This window comes from Erithacus rubecula (assembly GCF_903797595.1).
Source record: "Erithacus rubecula genome assembly, chromosome: 4".
Lineage (NCBI taxonomy): Eukaryota > Metazoa > Chordata > Aves > Passeriformes > Muscicapidae > Erithacus > Erithacus rubecula.
Window position 1 is genome coordinate 41,673 of NC_136686.1, and position 21,531 is coordinate 63,203.

Consider the following 21,531-nt stretch of genomic DNA (forward strand, 5'->3'; position numbering starts at 1 on the left):
CTTTTAAAATACGAGCTACAACCTGTTGCTATCCAACAAATCCACCAATGTCTTAGTCATTGTGCCATTCTTTTCAAACACACAAATGGAGCTTGGACAATTTCTGTGATCCAAATTTCAATTCCTGTGGCACAGCCATTGCTCACCTGCCTCAGAAGAGCTTCTTTGCTGTTTGTGTTTCAGCAAACCCTCCATGACATCCTGAATCCTCCACAGCTCCTTCTGAATCTGAGCACGCTGGATCCCTGCTGATTCAGTCTGCCAAGAAAACAAACAGCACATGGCAAACGGGGGAAAAATGGGAAAATCTTCCTTTCACAGCCAAGGAAAATAAAATGCAGTCGTGACAGAGACTCTCTAACTTGGTCTGGAACAGAAAGTGTAAGAATGACTGATTCCATAATGCCTCAGTCAATCTGCTGATTCAAAGTTCACTTCAAGAACTGAATTTCATCTCCAAAGAAAATCCAAGCAGCCTTCCCAGAAAAGGAAGCATCGCTTCCCACCCCAAAGAGGTGGGGAAGCACACAGGGCTGGATATAAACCTATTTACATCCATGGACAGGCAGACTGAGGAGCAATCAGTGCAAATTTGCCACATTTTGGGTTCCTTGTGATCTCTTTTGTAGCTGCACAGATATCAATCAACCAAAGGAATACCATTGTTAACACGTTTTAAAAAAAAACAAACAAAAAACAACAACAACAAAAAAAACCTGAAGACTTGTTGAGAACTTACAAGGTAGAAAAAGAAATTAAAAGCTAGTTAGTTCACCTTTTGTCCCCCCCTGTTTTCTTTGTATGGTTTTAAAGCTCACAGAAAGTCAAAGTGAATGGAGTGCACTCTAAGATCTTGGCCACACCTGAATTTCTCCCAGCTGATCCAGCTGCTCCTGCATGTGGTTCCTTGTTACAGTCACATCATACTCCAATTTATCATATTCTCTCCAGGCTCTTTCCAGTTCCTAAGTATATAACAAATGGAAAGAATTATGGATGAATATTCAATTTAAAAAAAAAAAATTTTCTTCTTTTCCCACTTGATGAAGTGACACATAAACAGATACCAGCAGTAAATAAACAGACACATAATTTAGAGAATGTAATGTTTAAACAGCTTTTTGATTTTCTAAGGATAGTGAATGAAATTCAAACAAACAGCACTTTGTCTTTTCACTAACAAAAAGACAGGCAAGGGTAAATTCCTCAGAAAATGCCTTTATAGTCAGCAGGCATGGGGATCTTAAGCTGTATTTCCAGCCAGGCAGAAAAGCCACAAGAATGGATGCAAATTTATCTCTTTTCTCACCCAGAACACACACATGTGTGAGTGCACAGGCAGTGCATTATGCAGGGGAATCCTCTGAAATATTCTGTATTTCTTGTGTGATTCAGTGAAATGGAGCTGTGCAGCCCTGCTTTACACATCTGCCAGCACCAGGAGGAAAAGGTGAAAAGAAATTATAGATTCTCCTTTGAGGCCAGCCCCACCATCCCACTCCTGCAGCCTACATCCAGCAATTTCCTCATTTAGAATAAATTAAAAAAGTTAATGAGGAAAAGTGTATCTTGAGGATTTCCTTTCCCCTGGTTCCTTTTCTGTGTCCAACCAATTCCTTCGACAAGACAGCCCAACATTCAGAGTGCAACCAGGATTTCAGGGCTGACAGCACTTCAGTTTGTACCCCTGCAACCTGACACTGAAATAAATACAGATTTGGATATATCTGTAAGCAGGCAAAAATGATTCCTTGTCATTTCAGCACAGAAACCACCACAAAGGGGAAAAGGACAATAAACAGCAATTTCCTTCTTATCTCCCTGTTTTTAAAGACTTTGGGAAGTGCATAATTTGAAAGATCCTTTAAATGCAATGACCCTCTATTAGAGAGACTATGGCAGCCCCGCAGCTGCTTTTGCTTAAAATAAATCAAATGGAGTTTGTGCTCTATTTTACCATCACACGACGTGGTTATTTGCACTATTTACTTTGGTTTCTCGGGTTTGAGAGGCGATAATTACCACACCAAGGAAGTCAGTGTGCACCCACTCCTGGTTTAAATAACAAAAACAGCCCAATCACAGCGCAATGAGGAAATAATGGTTCCATGAGGTGCATGGAAGGAGGGGCACTCACTTAAAATAAATCAAAAGGAGTTTGTGCTCTATTTTACCATCACATGACGTGGTTATTTGCACTATTTACTTTGTTTTGTCGGGTTTGAGAGGCGATAATTACCACACCATTTAGGTCAGTGTGCACCCACTCCTGGTTTAAATAACAAACCCATCCCATTGACAGCAGTCAGGACTGTGAAATGCAGCACAGGAGGGTGACTCACAGCGGTGGCACGGCACACCTGGCGGCAGGTGCCCTGCAGCCCATCCTGCAGGTCATCCCTCTGCAGCAGCAGGCTCTGGATGGCCGCTGGCTGCTCCCCGTGCTGCTCGATCTCCTGCCTGGCCGACACCAGCGCCTGCTCAAGCGTGTACTGAGGAGGAAAAATAATCATTTTTAATGTTCTGCACCACCGGGCTGCTTTGGGCTTTATTTCACCTAGCAGCACTCTGCCAATAAAATAACATCCACTTCGGGTAATAAATACGATTGTCCTACTTTCTCCTGGTGTAGCTGTTGAAGCTTCTCCTCCAGTGCTTGCACGACTTTATCCTGCTCACATAAACGGCTAAGCTTAGCCTAGTACAGAACAGAAAATTAACACAATTAGCGTTTTCTTAATGGCAACTCCAGTCATCACAACCCAACTTGAGCAAATCGTTAGCCCAGCCTGCAGAAAATGTTACTGAAATAAGAATACTAAAATTATGTAGGCATCAGTCTTGCATTTTCAAATTACTTTAAGAAACTATGAAGTGCTATTGCAACTGGAAGCAGCATGGCTCAAAACATAGAATTTATGATTCTACAGCTAAATCTTTCCAACTTAATAACAGGTATTAGATTCCATTTTAATTCACATATTGCTTAGTATTACAAAGATGATATTATACATTCCCAGTCTGTCCCATGGTTTTTCGGGTGACTGTATCAAATGGTTAAAATTTCAGCCCAAAATGTAATATTTCCTGCAAGTCAGGAGCTTAGGACAGAGACATATACCATGATTTAATTTCTGCTGGCAATCATCTGTATCAAGTGGGTTTCAAACCCAAAAGGAAAATTATTGTCAAAACAAAGAGACAAACACCAAGATTGACAAGGAATGAAGGAATACAAATGACTTACATCAATGTCCAGCTCTTCAGTTCTATATTTGTACAGTGTACCCCTACATTCTTCTTGTGTTAACTACAAGGAAGAATAATATTGCCATAAAACAACTTAGTTGGACTGTGAAAATGAAAACTATTAACACAGTTTTAACAGAGAAATCAGCTTTTGCTTGAAAGGTAAACCTGCCACATGGAACAATGCATATTTAGCCAATCAACATGAATGGAATAAAGAAATGGAATGTCAGGCAGACTGTCAGTGGGATTTCCTACTTTCTATAGGATTTCCTCCCCTCCAAGAGAGCACCAGCAGAAATGCCACAAAGGGAATTTCTTCTATTTGATCTTTGGACCTGGGCAAACTTGTCTCCTTGTGCTGGTCAGGATGCCAAGAACCTCAAACCACCTTCACACAGCTCCTCACACTAAGTTCCTAACTGCTAATTTTACAAGATTTCATCATATTTTTCAAGAAAAAAAGCAGCTCCTCATCTTAGAGTGAACTGTCACACACAGCAACTACCAACCCTCATATTCTATTTAATTAAAACCATGGTGTGGACAGAGTCCAACAGAGATGCTTTTCTTCCACATGTCTGTCATAATTAGGTTATTGTGACTGGAAAGACTACAGAAACACAAGTCCATGTTAAGGGACAATTAAAAATAAAAGAACTGGGGGAGGGTTCATGGGACAAGCATTCCAAACATAAAACAAATCTCCAGCACGCTCAAGTGTTTCATTTAATATTATGTCCACATACCTCATGCAAATGTACCTGGTGACAATTTAGAACTATGAATTGTGTATTAAAACACACACAATAATTTGCTTTGAAATGGATGTTTTATGAAAGTGAATGTTGGAATATGAAAAAAAGCCACAGCACTTTTGCACCTCGTGAGTGTAACACAAATTAAGGTATCTATTTAAACTCCCACTGTTGTAGAGTTGTGTTATTTTACTGTTGCTTTTGTCACAATGAGAGAAAAATGAGGAATGGAAATATTTAAATAAAACTCATAAACATGGCCAAATGTCTTTAGCTTACAGAGGAAATTTCACAAGAGAGAGATTTTGCAGAAGGAAGATTATCCCCTATTAGATAAATGCACCTTTCCAAGTCACTGCTCAGCATTTTATGTGGCTGCATTGCTTTCTCAAGCCAGTATTTTTAATACTTTTTAAAAAAAGAGAGACTTTTTTTTTTTTTTTTTTTTTTTTTTTTTTTTTTGTCATTTCAACCTTAATTACAGTCAAGTTTAGAACAGTTTGCCAATTGAGCATCCCTACCCCTCTGCACCTCCTGAAAGGAATCTTCAGTATTCAGAAAAGGAAAACAGATTAATACCAAGCTGGAGTGCATTTTCTTGTTGAGCACAAGATCAAGATTTCCAGAAGGTTCTCTTGTTTACTGCTTGCTTTTAAAAGTATTTCTTGCTCTCAGGAAGCAGGGCAAAGGGCCATTTAGCCCCATTATGCCAAGTTCTCCTCTCATTTTGAATTCTGTGATATAAAACACTTCAGGTACAAATTGAAAACACAAGATTTTTAGACTGGACACAATCTTGTGTTCATAACAAAACCTGAAATGTCTCAAAATCCAACATGCCTAGCAGGTTCCATGTATGCAGCTCCTATAACAATAATAACAAGCCATAAGCAAAACCTCCCTATCCTTACAGGGACAAAAAGCTTAAGGGCTATTTTTCTGTGTTTTAATGTATTAAGAACAATTACCAACGTCAGCCTGTTGCACTCAAATCTAATTTTTACTCCTCAAGGGAACTCACACACACAAGAGGAATTGAGGAAAATTTTGCTTTTTAAAGTCAGTCTGTACTGCTTTAGAGAAAAAGATTAGAGAACAAGATGAACACTCCTCATCTAGTATTAGAAAGCAGCAAAAAACCCCAAAACAAGGTAGAGATGGGTCCTGTCTGTAGAAATCCCTTTTTCTCCTTGTCTGTAATATGGAATAATTTCCTGGCTTGTACCTGTGAATTTACATCACAGTCTGCAGAGCAGACTGATTTAAGTCAAGTGATTTAAATAACTCTGAAGATGTAACAAAATGACAGACAAAAGAGCCTTATAAATAACACATTTGAAATTGTAAATGCTTTTGCCCTTTAACTAGAGAACCATTAATCATCACAAAAAGTAAGATACAAACTTTTCTTGCTTTCCCTTTGCTTAAGTCTAAATGAGCACAGACATAAAACTGAACTGAATAAACCGAAGCTGACAAAGATCCTTTTCTTTATTCACAAACTATCTGAGCATCCTGACAAGTTTCAGTCAATTGCACAGAGGCTTCTCCCCATTATTTACATGTCTTGAAAACTGCAGCAGGAAAAATGACTGTTAAACCCATTGATTGTATTTGAATAAAAAATTATACGCTGCTTAGACTTCAAATAAGTTGCCAGAATTTTCAACAGGCTGGCTTTGCATTACAAAAGTTGAGAAGACTATTTAGGCAGTGAAATTCTGAGTGTGTTTTTAGCCTGCCCTGCAAGTCAGTTAATGGCACATCTCATTGAGAGCAGAAATCATGTGGCAACAGGTAATTGAGTCCTCACAAGCTGCTGGAGTCACTATTTCCCTGCCAAGAATGGCAGAAAAGGTCTATTTGCCTCACACACTCTATCACTCAAAGCTCACTTGCTTTAAACAACTCCTAAAATCTCGTGTAGAGATTTCATTTGACCCCAAACACACCCTGGTGCCAACAGAGAGGGATTGGCCATGCTCATCAGTTAGTGCAGGTCCCAGCTCACAGACAATATTTCCATTCACATTTCCACTTCTTCTTCCACCTTGCCATTGCCAAGCAGCTCTAGAAACTCTAAAAGTGTGGTGACTTTATGAACAGACACTGCCTTTTGCTTTTACAGATCAAAGCAACTTTGATCCTTTCTTCCTTCAGCGCCTAAAGGCTCGGGTAGGTGCAAACAAAAAACTTGTAAATCCACCTCCTGGAACAAAACAGAATAGCCAGAAATGACCAGGTAAACACTGCTGACATGCTTTTGTAGTGGCCACAAGAAAGAAGCACCTTGGAACACTGATTGCAGAGAATCATGCTGAGGACAAACGCTGGGAGCTCGCTGGAATTGGGATGGATTTACACCTGCATAGAGCAGCAAGGAACTGAGGCTAAGCCATGCCAACACTGCAGCAAGCACGGGGGGCTGGGGGGGACACCGATGGCATGGCACACCTGAGACAACCAAAAGTGGCACTAGGGGAAGGCTGTGCAGATGGGAAAGCCACGGCACTCACTGGCCAAGACCTTACTTGGTGGAACAGCTGCGGTCTGAGCGCCGAGTTCTCAATCATAGTGTGAACCGTGGTGATTAAAGGTTCATTCTCTTTCATCTAGTTCAAATCAGGAGGAGCATACAGCAAACATCAGTTTACAGCACGGCTAGATGTGGAAGATGACACTGTCAAATACAGCCTCCACCTTTAATGCTTTCTAACCAGGCAGCAGGTTGCATTTTCACCCATGCTTTTTAGATATTCCATCATTCAGTAACATCAACGTCTGGAAAGTTGAATAATATCAAACGAGTGTACCAAGAAAACCCAGTGCTCAACACCAATGGAATATTGATTCACCAGCACTCTCCCTTTTTAAAAATAAAAAAGCTTCAAGTAAGCTTGGCTTTGCGTGGTATTGAGACAAAAAGGTTTACTGGATTTTGCAGCAGGAACACTCAAACTTTTACCAGAAAACCTTTGAAATTAATAGATTTAATAACTCAGTGTACATTAAAAAGATATAAGCATTCCCAGCCTGTGAATAAACTTATGTCCACTTATCTCAAAATGCCTTCATATACTGCACTGATTTATATCCTTTGGAACTTGGAATTATTGCCTGTTGCATTTATCCACCCAGGAGTGAAACTATTTTGGAACTGGCCAGACAATTTCTATAATGATTATCATTTATTGTTAAGCATGCAAATATCAAAATCAGATATTGTATTACACCTTGCATATATTTAGGGTTTCAGGAAAGTGTCTAACACAGAAAAAAGTATGGGATTTTGGTTAAAAAAAAAGGAGACTTTCCTAACAATAAGGGGAAAATGATGAAAGCAGGTAGGTTTTTTCTCCAAAAGAAAACTGGAAAGTCACTTAATGCACAATCCTCCTCCTATTTTTGTTGGAAACTTCAGGACCTCCTGGAAACTTGAGCATTACCTGTTTCAGGTATGGTTACACCAAGTGTGTGAAGCAGAATTTATCATCTTTCACTTGGCATTTCTGTGTCTATGTTATCAGCTCAATAGCAAAGGGGATTTCATCCAAAGCAAAGCTTTACTACCAAGATGAAATCCAGAAATGCACTAAAAGGTTGGTGTGCTGGAATTCTTGATACCTTGGGCCAGCAGAGAGGATTAAAAACAAAAGGTGGCTGCACAATCATTGATTTGGTTACAATCACATGGCTGGATATCTGTGTGCCAAGCTTGCCAGTCTTTTTATCCCCCCCTTTCTGAAGTACAACAAGAAAAAATCTGAAAGCATTAATAAAAAACCAGCAGAAAGTGCAGCAAGAGAATTTCTGAGCAGCACAAAACCAAAGCATGATTTCAAAAAGTGAATATTCTTGATCCTTGACAAGAAAACCAGCTAATCAGCAGCCAGCTCAGTGCAAGAGAATCTAAGTTACCTCCCCTACACAGGAATTTCAGTCTGCCTGGAAAATCACCTCAACAAACTCAGTGTTTATTGTTTTGTACAGTAATGGAGATACAGGGACTGGAGTCTCTCCATGTGCCACAAGCAAAGCAGGTTTTGACTCTATTTGCAGAGATTCAATACAAGAGGAAATACATAATTTAAGTCAACAGGATGTTGAAAATCCAGAGAGGGTAAATGATTATGTTGGTAACAAGGAGGAAAAGCCTCAATTACACTGAAAGAAATTTGGATTTTTTTTTTTTTTTTGCACTTTCCAACATAATGGGGAATTGGTATACACTACTATAAAACAAGAGAAATAACTATTCCAACCTGCTCTTCTATGATTTTGTGATTAAGGTAATATATTTCAGACTTGATTTCTAGGTTGTAATGAGTCCTTACATCTCTGGTATGGCATAAGACTTGCACACTTTCCTAAATTACTGCTTACCACATCACATTTCTAAATTTTACCTGGTGCAAATGTATGGAAAATGATTTTTACTCTTTTTCATCTTGTACATAGACCATTCCCCCCTTTTAATCCTGTCCATCATACTCACAAGATTGGCTAACCAAGCAATAAAAACACTTGGACACCTCACATTGACTTATCCTTTCTTGACAATTACACTGTTGAGGACAGAATAATTTCCTTATTCCAAAACATTATAGACTGGAAATATTTGAGTTGGACGAAATATTTTCACAAGCAGTATGTCCCTACTGTTTTGGACCTCCTGCAGCCCTTTAAATAAAACAATACAGAGATGTTTTTGCCATCAAACTGAATTGGTCACAATTCCCCCCCTGTTTTCAAGAGGTAATAGGAAAATCAAGTCCCAGTGTGAACCAAGTGTGTGTTGTGTGTCTCTGTGCACAGCTGGGGTTTTTAATAACTCACTGAAACCTCCCCAGCAGAGGAACAGATAGAATAGAAAAGTTCTAACAGTTGACTTTAAATATAAGGCTCAAAAGTTTCAATAAAAGACAGACTCTCAAAAAACCTCATTTTTATATTCTTAACCAATGGTCTTGCAGCTGCTTATTTTAGTTCTAAGCACTTAGGACTGTCTTTCATAACTGCTAGCAAAAAAAAAAAAAAAAAGAAATCCACTTTAAAACTTCTCAAATAGAACTTGTACAGAAATCCCATTTGGCCATAAAAAGAACTGTGTGATATTGCAATTCTTCACTTGGCAATCAATTATGTTAGTGAAGACCCTGTACCCTCACTCTGTGAGATACCCAACACTGGAAAGAATTAAAATTTTATTCTTATATAAATCTGTCAGAACTAACTGAGAAAAATGAGAAAAGGAGCCATGTTGTGATTTGTTTAAAATATTTCTTCATGTTTGATCTCCTTCTCATTTCATGTCCTACAGAAACCTCTAACTATTCTTAATTTGAAAACCCTAAATTCTTAGAAGTACCTGTTTTTTATAAATTGCATGTGTGTCATGTGAGCTTGGAAACATATTAGGTCTGGTTAAAGAAAGTAAAATGCTCCAGTTAGTGTTATTATGAAAAGGAAATTAGGAACATATTTAGAACAGAAAAATGAATTGGTGACTGGCTACTGTTTGCTGGCAAATTTTAAATTGAGGGATTTTTTTTCCCCATAACAGCTCCAATTTACGACAGATTAAGATCATCCAACTTGATAAAAAACCACTGAAAATCCTTCTCCCCAAATATTTCCAGCTTTAATAGGAGCAGGCAAAATGCATTAAGAAATAGAGACACAAGTAAATTGCAAATCCCACCTGGTGATCCAAATACATGGCATTCCTTTGAAGGTGATGTGAGAGAATCTCATTCTAGCAGGCAGCAGTCAGAGGGGAAAAGGAAAAGGACAGAAGGTGCAGGATGCATGAAAAGAGCTTTAAAGGAGGTAAACTAGACAGTGACAGACAGTTTTCATGGAGAAATGGAATGCTGTTTTTAACTGCCTTGTTTTTGGGTGAACTGTTAACAAGTTTTGAGCCCGAAACAGAAGCGATGGATCAGACAGTGAACTACCACATTCCATTTTGGTTGACATGTAAAATGCAGCAAGCTTATGTAAATGTCCACTACACAGGCAACTATGAACCCTTTGATAATTCTGTGCTTTAAACATGTCCTGCTTTTCAGAGACTTATCACAAACAAATGGTATCTGAGAGGAGGCTGCGTAAACAGCACATTGATCTCGATCTATCACAACTGATTTTGTTGGTAGTACCAACAGAATAAACTCACTCCATTTTAAATGTGAGCTGCAGCACAATTTAAAACAGCCCCATGTAATTTTGACTTGGCTTATTCCAAACAGTGACACCTCAAAGGGTTGATAGTGGAACACCAAGGATTAAATCCTCCAGGGTTGGTAGGAGAACACCAGACACACCAAGGATTAAAACCTACAGGGTTTAGGGCAGAACAGCACACACACCAGGGATTAAAACCTACAGGGTTTAGGGCAGAACAGCACACACACCAGGGATTAAAACCTACAGGGTTTAGGGCAGAACAGCACACACACCAGGGATTAAAACCTACAGGGTTTGGGGCAGAACAGCACACACACCAGGGATTAAAACCTACAGGGTTTAGGGCAGAACACCAGACACACCAGGGATTAAAACCTACAGGGTTTAGGGCAGAACAGCACACACACCAAGCATCAAGGTTACTCCACTGCACGTGCACAGGAGCAGGGGTAGCAGGAGCCAGCCTGGTTAGTGGATGCTGTGGTTAGTGGATGCTGTGGTTATCAGATACTCTGGGTTATCAGATGCTGTGGGTAGCACATGCTGTGGGTAGCAGGGATGCAGCACACACACACTGCAGGGTTGCTGACCTTTGGGCTGCTGGCCTCAAGCTTTATCTGCATGAGCTGTGCTAGGGTGTGCTCCCGGATACTAGCCAGCTCCGCCTGCTGCCGTCGCAGCTTTATCAGCAGCAGCGTCAGCTCCTCGGGCTGCAGCGCCGAGCCAAAGAGCAGAGAGAAGGTTAATTGGCACCAAATCGACTCGGCAGCAGCACGGGCACGCCCTGCTTCCCTTCCCTGGGAGGGAAAGGGACACCCTGAGCCCCCCAAAACTGACACTGGGACAACACACAGACACCCTGCGGCCAAATCCAACAACGCTCTTGACTGCTCAAACCAGCAAATGCCATCAAACACTCTGCATTAAGGACAAAAATAACTGAGCATTTTGCAGGACAGTCCTCAAACTTCCCCTGACATGCATATCAAATTGAGGATATCGTCTTAAGTCAGGGAAAAACAATTCCAGCCCTCGGGATGGCATTACCTGTACATGGGCAGCCATCTGAGCCTGGTCAAACAATCAAAACATGCCCTCCAGAAAATGCAGCTTTTAAAAAAATTCTTCAAATGTATGTGTCAAAATTGAAAGGAGGACATGATGACAAACCCATGTCAAGTAAACTAGCTCAGAAATATCCACCTTTCACAAAATAAACCTGCACAAGCATGAGCAAAGTAATTTTCCACCCTACCTTCCACAGGTCTGAGGCCTCCAGTTATTTTATTGCTTTACTTTTATGACTAAGCTGGACCATACAGCCTTAGGAAGGCGGGAAGGACAGCATTTAAGAGCCAAGATTATAGGTGTTATGGAAATAAAGTCCAGCTCAAACGGGTGTTTTCCAGGTAATTCCACACAGCTCAGGTCAGTTTAGGAAACTCTACCTGAACCGTTTCTAATAGCAACACTCCAAAGAAAGCAAGCCACTGAGCATCACAAGCATTTGTGTTGTGTTCCTGTCTGCTTCTGTTTCTTACACTTCTCCAGAAGTCAGCCTTACAGGAGATTAAATATTCATCCAGCGTTCTGATTTTCTCACAAGCCCTGTGAGTTAAAGCCCAGCACAAAATCCTCCTAAACCATTGCTTGCCCTCTCCCACAGCCACAGAACTTGCCCAAAGCAAAGAATCAAAGAGGAGAGCTCCAGAGAACCACATGTTAAAAAACACTGCACGTGAACAGAGAGTCAAGTTTGTCTTTAAAGTTTGCCATGGCACTTGTGTGAGCTCAGAACAGAGGAGCCCACAAGAGGGAGCAAGGGATTTCCACAAAGCTTCAGCTGGCAAAAGCACCGGCTCTTGAGAGAAAAGCAACAGCAAACCCAAGCTGTCTAATGGCACTTGTCCTTCTTACAGGGCTACTCCAATGCCTGCATTTGCAACACTCCATTTCAGAGAGGAACTGTAACAATCCAGACTGCTGCAACAGGCACTTTCCAGCTCTCTCCAAAAATCACTAACAGCGCTTTCCCTCTGGAAAGTGACATCCTTTCAAAGCAGCACCTTCAAGGACAAGTAGCAGAGATGAGTTTTTCAAGCCCTGAACTGCTCTGGCTCCATTCTGGAGCAGTTTTGGTGCATTAGGAATGAACTGTTGAATGGCACTCCAAGCCAAGTTTTTCCCCAAGTGCAGAGCTGCTCCCCTCCAGACATTGCTAATGCTGCTGGTCTTGGGATTATTGCAACAACCACAACACAAACTCTTCTTGCTCCCCTGGCCCCTGCACAAACTGCTGTGGGCAGGAATTCTGTGGGGTTTATTGGACCAGGAAATGTCTGCAAGGCTCCAGCTGCCAAAGGACAACCCACCAAAGTCACACAAGGGGCCAGAAATCTGTGCTGAGAAGTGCAGGAAACAGGGCTGGAGGCAGTGGATCATAAATCTGCTCTCCTAATTCATAACTCGGTATTTTTGGATGGATAGAGACGTGATAAAAAGGGACACAAAAATTGGTAAAGAAGTGACAAAATTTCAAGGCAATTTTTTTGGCTGTCATGTTTCAGTTAGGGAAGTGGACAGGATTCACCAACATCACTCTGATGAAACATCTGCAATGAGAGTTTCAGCTCTACCACAGTACAGGGTCACAAAGGACATCATTTTACAAAATGCTCTTCTAGTACCTTTTACAATTCCAAAAATTTGCTTCTAGGATTTTTCTAAATAATCAGTGAAGAAATAAGTGTTCTGTGATGTAGTTTACTCTCTCCCAGGAATTTCAGCAATGTATCAAAGATGATAAAAAAAAATAATAAATCTGTATTTCCCAAAGAAAACCTTGACTCAGTAGCTACATGACATTCTCAGAATTCTGTGGCATCACAGAGGACTGCATTCCCTGATAATTTAAATAAAGGCTACATTTAAAGCAAGCTTTAACTAGAACAAAATTTCAAGGTTGCCTCTTCATACTTCAAGGAATATTCTACAAGAACCCCCTGATGTACCAAATAAAAATCCAACTCACTGTTTTGCCCTGGAGGCTCTGAGGAGTGACAGGCTGCAAAGTCAGACCTGCTGGCATCGACCTTCTGTCAGGCACATAGACATGCTGCAGGAAAAAAACCAAAAACACAGTTATTCCCAAAGACTCAAACATTTCAGAGATGTATTTTGTATTTTGCCTACACCATGGGGGTGCCCGAACCAGGAGTAGGAGCAGGAATAAAAGGGAAAGGACAAGACCATCCCTCCTCTGCCTTCCTACACCACACAAAAATATAAATTTTCATATTTAAACCATGGTAGGGGTGTGGCTAATACACTTTGTGCAAGCAAGGAGGAAGCAGGGGAGGATTTGTGACTCAGATCACTTCTGGGAACCACTCTGAAGTGGTGGAGCTGATGCACCATCCCCAGCCAGAAATCACATTTATTTCTGACAATGCACCAAGAGACTGCCACTACAGTTCTATTTCCAGTATAACCAGCAACATTCCCCAGAGTGGATGTTTATCACTTAATAAATGTAGACATTGGCTAAGAAAATTGAAAAATATTAAATATTCATAAATATGAAAGGTTTTATAGCAATTTCAAAGGAAGCCTGGAAAACAACACAGAGTTTTAGCAAAAAAAAGGTCCACAGTCATGGCAAGACATCTTAGATAAGTACATCTAGAATGCTTTGTGAGAAAAAAATTGAGGATTTTCTTTACTAGTGTTGCAAAGGGAACTTTGACAGAGCCACTGTGAATGACACAGTTCATTTAAGGGCAGCTGAACAATGCAATTTGGAGGGGCAGTCTTTTTCTGTCTTGCTGGATTCTCAAATTATTAGTGGCAGATTGGTAGATAAAGTCAATTCTGGGGGTGTAGTGCAGCATTCCTGGGGCTGCAGCTGTTAATGTCTATTTCAAGAACAGTAGGGAATGTCCTGGAATAGTAACAAAAGACACAGCACAGGACAAAACCAGCTGATGTGAAAAGAAAATTTTTAAGCTGCAGGGTGACTATTTTGAAACACATACAAGCATCCAATTCAAAACCAGGTGCTGTAAAAAACAAAGTTTTGGCATCTGTTCATGATGTTCTCACTCCTGCATTTTCAGGCAATGTCTTCATTGTCCTTCTCCAGGGATTCTTTCTAACTCAGCACTTGTGAACAAGTTTTAAAAATGTAACAGCTTAAAAAGCAACAAATGCAATCAGGAATGCTGCAAATGTAAAAGTCCAGCCAGGGATGATAAGATTACAGTCTTGTAGGACATGGAGAAAAAGATATTGGTGACAAAAATGACTCCTTTGGTGACAGGGATCTTAAAACTTTAAAACCCAACAGCTGATAATCAACTCTAAGTTGTTTAAATTGCTTTAAGTTATAGATTATTTTTTTCCCTGTATCAAAAAAAAAAAAAAGACATCTAAGGATAAAGTTTTTAGAGGAATGCTCAGAGGCATTTACATCCACTAAAAAGGAACAGAAAGGAGTTAGGTTCCTGTACATGACCAAGGCATACTGAATAATTTGCCTATTGACTCCTTGTATTTTTAGGGAAAGGTATTATCATAGTTGCCTGGAAAGGCTGATTTGGAACAGACTGATTAAAAGGAATAAAATAGGAATTTATTAAAATGATACACCTTGGGCAGTGCAAGATCCTGGCTGATGTAACACCCAAATCAAATCCCAGATGGATCCTGGTCAGGAGTTTTTACACTTTTATAAGTTCTGGTCCATCTCCATGTTGGGGTCAATTATCCAACCACAGCCCCAGGCTGTGAAATCTCAGCCCCCCTGGCTGTGAGGGGAACACCCTCACCCTGGCCATGAGCAGAGCAGCCTCACCTTGGCCATTGATGGAACACCCTCACCCTGACCATTGATGGAACACCCTCACCCTGGCCATGAGCAGAGCAGCCTCACCCTGGCCATTGATGGAACACCCTCACCCTGGCCATTGATGGAACACCCTCACCCTGACCATTGATGGAACACCCTCACCCTGACCATTGATGGCGCAGCCTCACCTTGGCGTGGTGCGCCCTGTGCCTGCGCTCCAGCGTGGCATCCCCCCTCTGCACGGGCGAGGAGAGCTCGGAGCGGTAGTGGCGCTGCGGGGACAGGGCCGCCATGGCGGGCAGCGGCCCGTGCGAGGGGGACGCGGCCATGGCGGCCATCGGCTGCTCGCCCAGGCCGCCCTGCCTGCCGTAGAAATGGCGCTGCTGCCACTCGTAGAGCTGCCACATGGTGTCGTCGCGCATGGAGCGCCGCTTCTCCTCCATGGCCGGGCCGTCGGGCCGCGCGCGGCTGTTGCGGGGCAGAGTCCTGTAGCCCTCGGGGAAGCGCGGCTGCGCCGGCGCCCGGCGGCTCGGCATGTTCCGCGGCAGCGTCTGGAACCACGGCGGGCTGCAAGACAGGGCGGGCGTCACGCTGGGACAGGGACAGCAAACCCCAGCGCTGGGAAATGCAACGGGGATGAAACGCAACGGGGATGAAGTGCAACAGGCCCAAAGCGCAACAGGCCCAAAGTGCAACAGGCCCAAAGTGCAACAGGCCCAAAGTGCAACAGGCTGTGAGCCGATTACAAATAGGCCTCAGGAAAAGCTGTGTACACACAGGGCTCATGAAAACATGTTAACACCTTCCACAACAGTAAAAATAGATATTTATTTTATCTATAAAGCTTATATATAAAATATATACGCTTTATGCACTGTTCTAAGCTGTTACGAGCCAAAGCGAGATGGATCTGCAGGTTTATTAATTGGCCTGAGCAAACTTTTAATATTGTGCTATTGGCTTCAAAGTTAAAGTTTGTAACAGAGAGAACTTGGTGTGCTGTGCCAGCAGCTGAAGCCTTGCTGGGTTCTGGAAAATGAGGGTGAGAACTGTGATGGAATAAAAGCTTTGAGACAGCTGCTCCAGCATTCCCATCCTGTTTGTGTACATTGATATATGTAAATATAAGAGAAAAAATATCCCAGCAAAACCTAACACGCTGTGGGTTGGGTTTATCCACCTCTCACCTTGTATAATACTCCAAATGTCATTTAAAAAATGCTCAAGGAAATGAAGGCAAAAGTTCCAGACTCAATGATACTGACTGAATGCACTGCAGCAGCCACAAGTGGATCCTTTCTCTCTGATTAGCTCTTGCTGATATTCCATATTTCATCTTTTTACCAGTTTGCCAGTCTAACAGTGTCACTTGTCTATATGCTGGATAGGGGAAACTTTATAAAGCTTTAAAGTTCTACACTGTATCCCCATGCTTGCCCTATTAACATTTGAAATGTTCCCTTTTTCAAATGTGAAAAAAATAGCCTGCTGTTTCCCTAAGAAAACTTAGAAAAATTGCTACAGACATTATAAAAGAAAAAAGATTCTTTTAACAGCAGTCCATGGGAAGACTGCAGTAATTATCTAAAGAAATTATATTTTGCAATTGTCAAGGACAAGCCACTCAAGTGAAACAGAGTAATACATGTCTTTGATAACAGTATTTTATTGCTTTTCAACTCAGATGTGAATTCAAAGGCTTATTTCTTTAATTTTTTGCCCCATTAGAATTCTGGAGTTCTACAGTCACCTAGCAACTTTCAGCATTAGCTGAAGTAAAAAATTCTCTATACCAAGGATGGATGCATGCTAAGTATGACAAAGCACTTCTTCATTTTCCCCAAAGGACAAAATCTAGGTCATAAACATGGATTTATTCAACCCTTATCTAAAATGCAAATGGGCTCCTGTTACAGACAAGAAAACCAGCCTCAAACTGGGGCTGATTGAGCCATGAGAGGGCAGCAGCTGCCAGCTACCCCAACTAAAACCATCCAACACCAGAGCCTGGAGATGGCACCAAAAGCCAAAAAATTAAAGAAATCACACACAGCAAATGGCAAGGCAAAATCAGCATTATGCACCTGAGATCCTTCTGGAATAATGAGCAGGGAAACTGATGGTGGCAAAACCCACTTTTTTACTGAAAATGGTTAAGCTGAGTATTTGTGATCACCTGTAACATTTTGAAGATGAAAAGTGCTGCAAGGAGCTTCACGTACAAAATCTGCCACAGTTTCTAAAGCTTGTCAAGAATTAGTCAAGAATTATCCCCACTTTGTATTGGACAGCTTCCCATTCTTGGAAAAAAATTATAAAAAAGGGACAAGGGGTTCTAAGTCCTAGTTTTTGGTGGCAAAATCTGCTGAAATATCTCTAAAATTCTTTAGTAACATGCCATTTGTCCATCTCTGTATTTCAAACCAAACAAAGATACTTTACACCTCCATTTCTAACTTTAAAAGTACAATTGTAGCTAAACCCCATAACAGCTACAGCACAGCCTGACATTTTCATCAATATATTTAATATCAAGAGGCACCTCACTCACTGAAGCTCCTCACACATTTTATTCATTAAATGGGCACCTCCCAAGATCCTGAATTTGCACAGAAGCTGCCTCAAGTTCTTACTGTGCAGAGACTCATATTCAATTACTCATATTCTACAACATTTACCAAGACAACATAATTTGATTCTACTTGATTTTCTGTCTCCAGCCAGAAGCTGGCAACCTAAACACAAGTAAAATTTGAAATTTAAATGAAGCCCCATTTAAAAGGCACCACTATGTACATTAGAATTTTGGATCATTATTCAAGGAGGTTTCCATGCAAAGCAAAAAAAGATAGCTCAAGGCCAATTCTCCTTCAGTTTGCTACTTTAATGCACAACTGCATTTGGAAACATTTATGTCACCAGTGCCACCCTTATCTAGGCTCCCTACACTCAGGAATAAAATATTGTTAATTAGTAACATATGGTTAACAGCACTTCCCTCTATTTGATTCCCACAATGAAATCAGTTTCAGGGTTTTTATACTTGTTCACAACTGAAAAATAGTACAGCTATTCTAATTTCTTCTGTTTGGTTGCAAGTTTAAAAGTCAAATTAAAAAAAAAATAAAAATAATTGCATCAAAGAGCCTTCTGAGTTGTCATTATGCAAGTCTGAATAATAAAATAAATGTCAGGGTGTGCAAGTCCTTGTCTACTGCAAGTCTGAACTTGATTAAACTACTTATGATGAGCATTTCATCAAACAGCATATTAACAATTCCTAATTATATGTAATGAAGGGCTAAAGGCAGTGAGGAAATGTTCAGCCTTGGCAAGTGCAAGCCAAGTTCATGGAAATTTCTCAAGATTTGGCAAAAACCGAGAAGCCACCAGCTACATGTCTTGAAATTTGTGGGGGAAACACATTTTCTGAGCTTGGTTTAGCTGAAGCTCTGCTCTGTCACCCATCTCTACACAAAACCCTAAATTCAAAGTATCTCCTGTGACAGCAGCTCCATAATTCCTACCAAAACCAGCATTAAACAGCTTTTACATCTCCCTGCCAGAGCTGCTGGTCTGTAAGGCAGCCTGCAAACAACATCCCCAGGCTGCTGTCAGACAGAGAAATCGCCAGGAATGTGTTTTTTAAGCATTTCAAATAAAATGCAATTACAAGAATTTGTGAACAAAAAGCGCAGAAGGGAAGGTAATTTCAATAACAGATTTTAAAATGGGAGTTTTTATGATTGATGACACATTTTCCCTAAGGCAAGGTGATGACACCTTTTCCATGGCCATTTTTGGTGATTAATATACTTTGATTTATTAATAACTACTCAAACGCTACGTTCTGAGAAGTCATCCAGGCATTTCTTTGCCCAGATCAATGAAGAATGCAACTCTATAAATACAGAGCAAGAAGTCAAGACTCACTGGTCCTCCCTAAGAACTTAAAATTGTTGCAAAGACCAAAGATTTGTGCTTAGGTCGCTTCTGAAGGTTTTGGAAAAGAAAGAAGGGTCGTGTTGTGTCAAGAGTGCCGGAGCTGAAGGGGACGCGAAACAACGGTGCCAATCCCACAGTTAGGAGTTGAAATGCTGGCAGAAAGGCTGTAAAAGTGAAAAATGAAGAGGAGAGGACTCACCCAGCGTGTGCATGGTCAAGGCCAGGGCCCCTGTGCGCCCGCACCCAGTGCTGCAGCTGCAGCATGGAGCTGCTCCTGCGCACGGCGCGCTCGCCCTCTGCTCCATCCACGGGCTCCTCCGGGGCTCTGCTGCCCCCTCCATCCACTGCCCCCTGCCCCCCGGGGGTGCTGCTGCTGCTGCCAGCCCAGCTCCTCACGCTGCTGATCTTGGTCAGGGGCTTCTCCTTTCCCCCTGGTTGGAACCCGTATCGCTCGGCCTCCAGCGCTCGCCTCTGCTCGCCCTCCTTGCTCCTCTGTGCCTCTGCCTTCATCAGCACCCGCTGCTTTGAAACACTGTTTGCCTCTCCAGGGGATGCATTCTCAACTGTCAACCTCTCTATCCTGCAAGGCAACACCAAAAAAAACCTTCCTTACAAACAGCGGCAAAAAAATAGAAATTATTTCATCGTTTCATCACCCCCTGTCCGTACATCCTACAATACCTTGCCTCTGAGAGGAAGAAAATCAGGACATTTTTACAAGAATCAACCTTGGGGGGTTTTGTTGCTGTTGTTTTTGATTTTGTTTGGGGATTGGTGCTAGCCCTACATTGGTTTGTTGATTTAGGGTTTTTCTGGTTGGCACGCCTGAGTGTTCTCTTCTACACTTCTCTCTTAAACAATTATGAGTTTTTTGTGGTTTTTTTTTTAATTCAGCCCTCTATTAATCATATAAAAAATTGTGTGCAACAGGAAATAAAACCAGTCTGAAAAAAGTGGATGTTCAGCTCCTGGAGGGCTGAATATTCCAAGGGTAAAAATATTCAGTGGCTCTCCAAGAGCTTCAGCCTCCAAATGTCAACAGCCTGAAACTGAAACCATTTGCAAAGTCAGCTTGTGATTCACAATACTGCTGAATTTAGCATATAATGAGCTCCTTCAAAGAAAGAAATGACTTTTCATGGTCACTGGTATCAATTAGGTTCCTCTGGTATGTTATCACTTTGCCTGACACACATTTTGTGGAAAGTGACTGTGGTTTTTCTAATTTTAAAGAGGGAGCATAGCTGCTGACTTCAGGAACTCTACCACAAAAATCATGTCATTTTTGCAACTGCTACTGCTTTACAGTATTTACACAAGCACTCAATGTGTGCAGTTCTATCAGGGATCTTATTTTTAACATTTCAAAATATCAAGGAGCTCTATCTTACTGCAAGGACCTGAACTCCAATCCCAGCTCAAAAAGTGACTTCTGAGTTTAGTTCACCGGAAAAAAAAAACAAAACCCCACCAGCTTAAAATGTTTTGCTCTACATTTTTTGGTATGGGAGGAAAGAAGAGGAAGAGATATAATTCCTTAAGATTACATCTCTGTATAAAACCAAACCAAGAACAACATTTCATTTTAAGATGATGTCAAATTAACTTTTTGTTCTGTTTAGTTTTGTTGGTTTTTTTTTTTTTTTTTGCAAATGCATTATTCATCTTTAGAACTGTCCAGTTCAAGTGTCTGCAAAAAGGGCATTACTGCTTACCCCATCATGAAAAAAAAAAGACATTTGTTTCCTCCCCTAAGACCTTAAATTGTCCCCAAGACCAAACATTTGTGCCTTGGTTCCTTTTCAAGTTTATGGAAAATAAAAAGGATCATCTCCTCACTCCCACCTCAAAACTGGACTACCCAGTCTTCCACCAGAAACCAAAGGGATTTCCCAACAGGAATACCAATGAAAATCTCCATTTCCCACAATTACCAATTAAGAAAGTGAGTTAAGATGTCAGTTCTCAGCCAGCACTCTGGAGTTTAGAAATGAACATCAAGCCCACATGGCCAAAAATCCTGAGCACAGCAACTCTCAACAGCACCACCCATCCCTCACACCAACTTCATGTTTTAAATATTCCTCTTCTCTTGATCCTCTCCAAAACCCAGAAAAACAGACACCAAAAAATGTGCTGTAATTATTTAAAAGATTTGGTTTAACAGACTGCTGGATCTGGTTTCCAGAGCAACATAAGCAGTCAAGTATCTTGGTTTCTAGGTTATATCTTGATTTCAATTATACTACAGAGTAAAAAACTCTGGGCTTTTCATATTAACAGTTTATTAACATGAGAATTTAAGGAAGCAAGTCCTTAATTACTCATTTATTGTATTCCAAGTACTTAGCCTGTTAGAAAACTATTCAGGGCAAATGTCAGAACCTCTAAAAAACAGAACACAGAAACAAAAGCACTGCCAAATTTGACTGAACCAAAACCATTTCTGCCAAACTTTAGGTTACTCAGAGATGAGGTAATAGGACACTTAATACTGAACAGATTTTTTTTACAGGGAAGGAACAGTATTTCTTCTGCAGAAGA

General features: G+C 41.0%; 1 protein-coding gene and 1 long non-coding RNA gene across 2 annotated transcripts in view; one reads left to right on the forward strand and one right to left on the reverse strand.

Moving 5' to 3' along the window:
* The window catches only part of PLEKHA5 (pleckstrin homology domain containing A5), a 72,315-nt gene that overhangs the window by 8,949 nt on the left and 41,835 nt on the right, over positions 1-21,531 (reverse strand). Inside the window, exons 10-20 of the mRNA XM_079303087.1 lie at positions 19,187-19,567; positions 15,231-15,660; positions 13,228-13,311; positions 10,787-10,906; positions 9,709-9,762; positions 6,539-6,619; positions 3,248-3,310; positions 2,618-2,698; positions 2,343-2,492; positions 864-965; positions 147-258 (exon numbers count right to left, since the gene is read on the reverse strand). Coding sequence (XP_079159213.1) covers positions 147-258; positions 864-965; positions 2,343-2,492; positions 2,618-2,698; positions 3,248-3,310; positions 6,539-6,619; positions 9,709-9,762; positions 10,787-10,906; positions 13,228-13,311; positions 15,231-15,660; positions 19,187-19,567 — 1,658 coding nt within the window. The remainder of the gene's footprint in view (positions 1-146; positions 259-863; positions 966-2,342; positions 2,493-2,617; positions 2,699-3,247; positions 3,311-6,538; positions 6,620-9,708; positions 9,763-10,786; positions 10,907-13,227; positions 13,312-15,230; positions 15,661-19,186; positions 19,568-21,531) is intronic.
* Positions 9,772-10,582, forward strand: LOC306801813. The gene is made up of 3 exons (XR_013774189.1): positions 9,772-10,353; positions 10,443-10,488; positions 10,533-10,582. It is a non-coding gene; the product is annotated as an uncharacterized lncRNA (long non-coding RNA).